The sequence below is a fragment of the Myotis brandtii genome, unplaced genomic scaffold, assembly GCF_000412655.1.
Source record: "Myotis brandtii unplaced genomic scaffold, ASM41265v1 scaffold1609, whole genome shotgun sequence".
Classification (NCBI taxonomy): Eukaryota; Metazoa; Chordata; class Mammalia; order Chiroptera; family Vespertilionidae; genus Myotis; species Myotis brandtii.
The window spans coordinates 135,799-144,060 of NW_005355879.1; the positions used below are offsets into that span (position 1 = coordinate 135,799).

The following is an 8,262-nucleotide window of genomic DNA, read 5'->3' on the forward strand; positions in this document are numbered from 1 at the left end:
GGGCACAATTGCTCAAAGTTTGTCCAGAAAACGGAAGCTGGCGTTGGACCGCGAGTGGGAGCGAGTGGGTGGGAGGGACGCAGCGGGATCTTCCTGATGGCTAGGGCGGCTGCGCGGGCGTGTCCTTTCCCTCCGTGGCGGCCGCTACCTCACCATCTATTGGCCAGAAGCGATGCCCCCCGTCTATTGCTCGGGCTTTTCCACTTACAGGCTGCGCGGCAGAGATTCTTTTGACAGCCCACTGAGCGCCATCCCTGCAGTTGTTGTGAGTCCCAGTGCAGCGGTCACCAGCACCTTTGGGGCAGATTCTCTGCTTCTGTGAGTGGTTATTTTGCATTCGAGTGGGACCTGCAGTTTTTAAGGGGTGGTTGACATGGAGGCATTTTCCGGTGAGTGGTTGGCTAGGAATGGATAGGCAGCTTCCCATTGTAGCAACCCCCTGCCAGCTCCCTGCCTTCAAGGTCAAGAGTTTTACACCCGGAAAGTCACTTGAGACAGTGCAGGCAGCTGTTTCAACAGACCTGCTGTGAGCAGCTGGGGTGGGGTGGGGTGTATGTTAAAGTGCAAATTGCAGAACTGCACTCCAGAAGTACTGCCTGGTGATCTTGGGGTTAGGATCCCCTACCTTCCTTTGTCACAGGTCCACAGCTGGGAGTTCACAGGCACAAAGTTTAATCAGCCAAACTCCTTAATTTACAAATGAGGAAACTGAGATGCCCAGGTGGTGTGTAGAGAGAGGTTTTGTGGAAAATACCATCTAATTGTATTTGTTGTTGTTGTTATTAGGGGAGAGGGGTTCTTTCCCATCCTCAGGCAGTTTCCACCATTGCTGCCCTGTGCCTTCTCAGCTGAACACATGAGGGGAGCCCTCTGCACTTAACTCTCTGTGTCCTGTGAACAGAGACCACCTTGGTCTGTCAGCTCTATCTCCTCAAAACAGGAATTCCAGCCCGCTCTGCCTTGCTGCCCCTCCTTGCAGCCTGGCCTGGAATGTCTCCAGGCAGTCACCCCTGTAACCACAGGGTGCACTTCACTTGTGACTGCCCCTAACTGCATGGTGTCCAGTTCCTTGCCAATCAGGGTTTCATATATTTTGCCCATTTTGTCCTGTTTTGTTTTCAGATAGGAGAGTAAATTCGGTCCCTGTCACTCCATTTGGCCAGAAATCCGAGGTAATACCTGCTTTAATGTTCTTGTCTACCAGTCTGCCACAGGTGTCACTTCTAGGTCTCTTTCTGTTCATTGATCATTCTCCACATTATTGGCAATATTTTCCTGCTTCTTTTTACGCCTGATAATTTTTAATTGGTGAGCAAGCTTTGTTACTTTTATATTTGGGGCGGGGGGGGGCCTGGGGGCTAGAGATGCTTGTAGTCCTGTCAATGCTTTTCAGCTTTGTTCTCACACACAGTTACTGTCCTTGGAAACAGTTGTATCCTTGCAAATCTTGCTTTTCAAGTTTGTCAGGTGGCACCATAGCAGCCTTTTGCAGAAGGGTTGGTTCTGTCCAGCTGTGGAGGCAGTAGCTTTCTGAGTACTCTGCCTCAGTAGCTCACGAATTATAAAGTTTTCTAGTTGGACCTTTGGGCACAGAAACTATTCTCAGCCTTGTCTGCACCTCAGAATTGTTCTATCTTTTCCCTTTGTGGAGTTCTTCCTCTGGCTTCCAACAGTTTCATCACTGCCATGCACTGACAGAGACTTAGCTGAAATTTCTAGGGGAACACACTGCAGGTCTCCAACTCTCCATCTGTCAGTCTGTATAGCTGCTGCTCTCTTCTCTCTAACACTCTGACTCACAAACTTGAACCACCTAGGCCTCCCATGACCCTCAGCTTGTCTTCTCAATTTGGGAAACAGCCAGGCTCCCCACCCTGAGTTGTGGCCTGGAAACTGTCCCAGACATGGAGGTAGACATCCGTGGGGTACCTCAGTTCACGCCCACTCTCAGGGATCAGAGGTCATGGCTCTGAGCTGCCTGCTGACCAGTATTTGAAAGCTGTCATTTTGTATATCTTGTGTTGTTTTAGTCCTTTCAAGTGTGAGGATAAGCCCATTCCTGTCTCTTCATCTTGCCAGTAGGGGAAGTGTGTTAGATTCTCTTGGCACTCATCATGAACCCCGTGAAACGTGAAGAGAACACGTCACTCAGTACTACTGAATATGACCAGAGTACCAGACCTGAAGTTTCACAGGTATGTCTGCACTTTACACCTCTTGGCTGGAACAGCATTCTACAGCCATGGTGCTACATTGGGTCCTTGGAGGGGACTGCTCATAAAGAAAGGCAGTTACGGTCCCTGCTTGTGTTGTTCCAAATATGTTTTGGGACATCACCCACGTATGTGTTTCTATAACATGAAATGATAGTGTATGAATTAACAATGCAAAAAAAATGCCTTGTTAAGACAGGGTTGGCTAATCAACAGTATAGACACTTAATATTAGAAATATAGGCAGGCCTAAATAGTAATAGAGCTCATATATACTGACAAATTTTTATGTACCTGGAATTATGCTTGTCACTTCCTATGGATTATCTCATTTAATATTAAATGCAACTCTCTGTGGTACATGTTTTCACCATCCCTTCTTTACAAATGAAAAACAAAACAAAACAAAACAAAAAAACAATGAAACCCAACTTTCAGAAAGTCACAAAAGCAATGGACTTCAGAGTGAGGATATTGAACCCAGACAATCAATCAGAGCCCAGTTTTTGACCCACACACTTTTTTATCCAAAAATGGGCAAAATGCTAATATTAAACTGAGCCAGACATAAGTGATTTTAGAATGCTTATTTATTTGTATATGAATATGTATATTCATTTGTATTTGAATATGTATACCTGTCTGTATATCTAGCCAATATTGTGATTTATCAAGCATTTTATTATATTTCTTTAGTGCTGTTGATACCATATACACAATAGTAACTCAACAGAGAATTTAATGGGAATTTTTGAAAGACGATGTCTCAAATGTCCAAAAGATGTATTAAGTATGTCCAGCTTTACTAGTCACTAAACAAATGCAGATTTTAAAAACAGTCAAATTAGATGACATTTCATCTACAAATTGGCAAACATTTAAAATGATAATACTGAAATTATTATTATTAAACCACACACTAATTTTGTTGGACAATGGGGGTGAGTTGATGCAACTTTTCTGGAAAACAGTTTGGCAGTGGATTTGTTGTGAAGTACATTTATAAGCTTAGTCTCAGTATTTCCACTGCCAGGAATCTGGCCTAGGGAAATAATCAGATGGGCAGACAGAAATGTTTTAAGTGTAGACCTGTTTATCATATCAGAGTAGTAAAATATTGGAAACATTCTAAATATATATATAGCAAAGAGGAATGGATTAAAAATTATTGTACACGAAAATATATTGTGTTTTCAAAAGTTTTCTGCAGAAGTGAAAGCACTGGTGGATGGCTTAGTGAAAAATCAACTCTTAGACAGAATAATATCATTTAAGTAACATAAGATTTATATCTGCATATTAAATCTTAGGGGAGAAAACAAAATACATAATGTTTATCTCTGGCAATGAACTAATGATTGACATTTTTCTCCATTCTCCCTATCCATCATATTATCGATTACTTTTCCAATTATAAGGACATGAAACACTATTATTTAGGGTGATTCTGATAGAAAGTTTCATCTTTCCTTTCTTAAGGATACTGGCATGGAGCAGTCGTGTGCTGGCACACATGATGATCATTCTCCATCTGACAACAGAGGATGCAGCAGCACCATTGCACTTAAATGCGAAGTGAGTGGGCATGAAACATCTCTTAAAACTCGGAACCCAAATGGTATAATCAGTGAAAGACGTAATTTCACTTTTACTGGGGATAATATATCCTGAAAATTAGACCATAGTGAAAATACAGCATCTGGTGAACTCAGTGAGAATATTTTCTCAGCTCTGAAAGCTAATGAAAGTTTCAGTGAAAGGATGAAGAAGCATTTAAATAAGAACATTATTGCTTATGAAGAGAAAACAATAGGAGGACATGTAAATTTAGGAATGCCTCTCAAGTGCCTCCCTCCACAGTCTCATTTAAAAATATTATTTGATAGCCCTGACCAGTTTGGCTCAGTGGATAGAGCGTCGGCCTGGGGACTCACGGGTCCCGGGTTTGATTCCAGTCAAGGGCATGTACCTTGGTTGCGGGCACATCCCCAGTGGGGAGTGTGCAAGAGGCAGCTGATCGATGTTTCTCTCTCATCGATGTTTCTAACTCTCTATCCCTCTCCCTTCCTCTCTGTAAAAAATCAATAAAATATATTTTTTAAAAACAAAAACAAAAAAAAATAAAATAAAAATATTATTTGATAAAAGAAAGGGGAACAAGAAAGAAAATGATACTTCCTCTACTGGGGAAAATGATCAGCTATTATGCCCATATGAAAATTTTGACGATGGTCAAATGCATTCTTTTTCAAGTTGTGGCTGTTGGGAAGGAAACTAAGACTATTGTTAAGACCAGGGAATTTCATGAAAGATGACAGCATTAGGCTGGAGGGATGCTCTTTCAGAGTTCATATATATGCCCAGAATCCTATATAATAAAGAGATAGTATGCTAATTAGACCAAACAGCAGAAAGACCGTTTTGATGAAGCCAGGGCTGTGAGGGCCCAGGCCCTTGCACGAATTTTCTGCATCGGGCCTCTAGTTAATTTATATTACCTTATGTTTCTATTTTTTTTAATACAGACTGTTAGTACCATTACAAAGAAGGAAAATAAACGTTAATTCACTAATGTGCCAGTCACTGTGCTAGGGATTGTCACACAGGATGTTACACTTAATCCTGGCATTATTATTCCCAATACCAGCAAGTGGCATCTGTTTCCACTCATGTCATAATAAATGATTCTTGGCCAATATGTATTTTTTAGACATAGGATCAGATGCTCCTAATTTTTTATTAAATTTCTGCTATTGGATTAATCCTCCTCATGTAATTCCTCTCCCCTCCCCCATCCCTGGTTTTTAAGGTAATGCCCTATAAAAACAGGAACTGTGGATGTAAAACTTACAGAAACTTACATTAGTCTAATGGGAAAATATTAGACTACATATGGGAGTTCTGATACTCTTCATTAATTGGTTATTATATAACCCTAAGAAAGGCACTTAGGGGAAAAACTTTCTGTGCTTCGGTTTCTCCATCAAAAGAACAGAGATGCCATATTTGCTGCTTCTTATTTCATAGGATTTTGGAATAAGTTGATGTAATCAAGGAAATAAGTTGAATTCTTTTCAGGAAAGATGTTGGGTGAATCAGGGTTTTACTATTATTATGAAGAAATAGTGAGTTCAACTGGTGATGGTTTTGTTTAACATTAAATGCCCAATAATAAACCATGGTACCTTATTCTTGCTGAGTTTGGTGCTATAAGAACAAATTTTTGGTACAGTCCATCACTGTGATTAGTAAAAGTAAAAATTTTACAGAGACCTGATAGAACTCTGTAAGAGAGTTGGCAGACTTTGAAGCATCTCTGTTTTTTATGGACCTAGAAACAGTTATTTCTTTCCTATTTCTCAGGAAAAAAAAATGCACCAATCTGGCACAATTAAAGGCTTATATAATTGATGGGACAGGAAGCTCAGCTTATATTTTGGCTCTCAACTCAAACTTTAATTTAATTCTATTCACTGGTCTTTGGAGATTGGTTCTGAGTTTTCTAGAGAAATTTTGTGAATTGCATACTAAAAAGAGAAACACAAGACAAGAGTTGCTTCCATAGTTTTACAGTCTTAATATTTCCTTTTAGGTCAAAAAAGAAGAAGAGGATAATCCCCATATTCCTCAAGTGAAGACAGGCTCCAGAAGAAAACCAAATGTTATAACTAATACCCAGGCTCAAGGACCTGAAGACCAGGCTATATCCCCAAATAAGGTACTTTACATTACCTTGGGTGTACACCAGAGGAAAAACAAAACCATGAAATACCGGCTCACACATAGTGAGAGGGCTAGCTTATCCGTGGCACTTGACACTCTTAAGGCTGTTAGAGAAGAGAGAGAAAGAAAGCAAGGCAGAGAAATGCTGGTTAAGGGCATAGAAGGAATTGAAGGCTACATAAACCTTGGAATGCCCCTCAGTTGTTTTCCTGAAAACTGCCACTTGGAAATTACATTTGCCCAGAGTAAAAGTAAGCAGAAAGAAGGGAACCAGATATTTGGCCGGCATGACAAGGCATCTGTTGACTGTGTCAAATTTTTTATCCATGCAATTGGGAAGAAGAGAAAAAGGATTGTCAAATGCGGGGAACTTCACAAAGATGGGTGCAAACTCTGCGTCTATGCTTTCAAAGGAGAAACCGTCAAGGATGCTGTGTGCAAGGACAGCAGATTTCTTCCCTTTCTGGAGACTGCTGATTGGAAACTCATTGAAAACCTGGAATCCATTGTAGAAAGCACACAGCGAGTTGATGACTTAGAGGGCAAGTTCTTTGAGGTTGAGGTTGAGAAAAGGGGGGTCTCTAAGGTAGCAGCCACTCAGAATTTTGATTCGGCAGCCACTCAGAATTTTGATTTCGCAGCCACTCAGAATTGTGTTTCGGCAACCACTCAGAATTTTGATTCGGCAGACTCTCAGAATTCGGAGTTGGAGGAAAGAAACACCTACTGGTTGAAAGAAGAAATTGTGACCCAATACCCTAGTTTGAAAAGAGAAACTGAAAAAATTAGAGCAAGCTTCAAAAGGAAATTGAAAACAAGAAAGGGGAAAACAATATATCATGCACATAAAACGAACTTTGGGAAACAGACAAAAAACTCTATCCCAGTTAAAATACTCAAACTTCTTTCTCGTCATAGTGACTCAGTTGGGCACATAGAATGGGACAACAATGGGAACAAGGGTTGTGCCACCTGCTTTGTTTTTGCAGAGTTGTACATTTTTACTTGTCGGCATGTAATAAGTGACATTGTAGGAGATGGAATAGAGCCAAGTAACTGGGCAGACATAATTAGTCAATGTGTAAGGGTGACATTTGGTTACGAAGATAGACAAGAAAAAAACGAGTATTTTTCCGTTGAACCTTGGTTTGAGATATCTGATGTACCTCTTGATTATGCTGTTCTGAAACTGAAGGAAGATGGACAACAAGTACCTGTTGGACTATATAATGGAATTGGTCCTGCTCCACTTAGTGGGTTGATATATATTATTGGCTATCCAGGATGGGAGGTAAAGTCTACTGATGGTTGTGTTGTAATCCCTCAGGGTCAGCGAGTACAGAAATATCGGGAACATCTTCAGGCTGGGGGTTATGATGACAACATGCAGTATATCCATATGTACACTCAAAGAAGTTTCCAGGAAATTGTTCCCAGCCCTGATGTGGTTACCTATGACACCAGTTTTTACTTTGGGTCTTCTGGCTCACCAGTGTTTGATTCAAAAGGTTCATTGGTGGCCATGCATACTGCTGGCTTTCGTAATCTCTACGAGAGTGAATTTTCCAGTATCATTGAGTTTGGCTCCATTATGGAATCCATCCTCCATAATATTAAACAAAATTATGGAACATGGTATGAAAAATTATGCATAACTCAGCAGGATGTAGAAATGGGGTGTGCTGAGGAGGGAGAACAGTGAGAATTCAGTCTGTTTCTGAGCTTTAAGAGAATTACCTATGGAATGTAATTCCACAGGCGATGGTAGTTTCCTAAACTCCAAAATGGTTAATTTCATCAATAATAATAATAATTCATATAATTGACCACTTTCTATGCATTTTTCTAAGCACACGAAGAAACAAGTTGTAACAATTCTATGAGTTTGGCTATTATATCCCTATCCCTAAGTTCAGTTGCTTGAAGGCAGGCTCTAAGACCTGTTCATCTCATTATCCCCAAAGTCTGGCACATAGAAAGTAAGTGATTAGAAAATGTGTGAGTCAACCAGTAGCAAAACTTAGGGCTCCAGTTAATCTTTTTTTTTCTAATTGATTTTTATTGTTGAGAGTTGCCAGGGTGTTTCTCCCTGCATCTAAAAGAGTTCAGAAGCCCTGGCCTGCTTGGCTCAGTGGATAGAGTATTGGCCTGCATTCTGGTCAAGGGCAAATGCCCAGGTTGTGGGCTCTATCCCCATTAGGGGCCTTGCAGGAGGCAGCCGATCAATGATTCTCTCTCATCATCGATGTTTCTATCTCTCTCTCCCTATCCCTTCCTTTCTGAAATCAATAAAAATGTATTTTAATAAATAAATAAATAAATAAAT

General features: G+C 40.6%; 1 protein-coding gene across 1 annotated transcript in view; it reads left to right on the plus strand.

Moving 5' to 3' along the window:
- Positions 1–8,110, plus strand: part of FAM111A (family with sequence similarity 111, member A) — a 9,263-nt gene extending 1,153 nt beyond the window's left edge. Inside the window, exons 2-7 of the mRNA XM_014536334.1 lie at positions 211–318; positions 1,123–1,172; positions 2,031–2,195; positions 3,693–3,788; positions 5,806–6,525; positions 6,574–8,110. Of these exons, the coding sequence (XP_014391820.1) occupies positions 2,115–2,195; positions 3,693–3,788; positions 5,806–6,525; positions 6,574–7,638 (1,962 nt within the window). The 5' untranslated portion in view covers positions 211–318; positions 1,123–1,172; positions 2,031–2,114 and the 3' untranslated portion in view covers positions 7,639–8,110. The remainder of the gene's footprint in view (positions 1–210; positions 319–1,122; positions 1,173–2,030; positions 2,196–3,692; positions 3,789–5,805; positions 6,526–6,573) is intronic.
- The last annotated feature ends 152 nt before the right edge of the window (positions 8,111–8,262 follow it).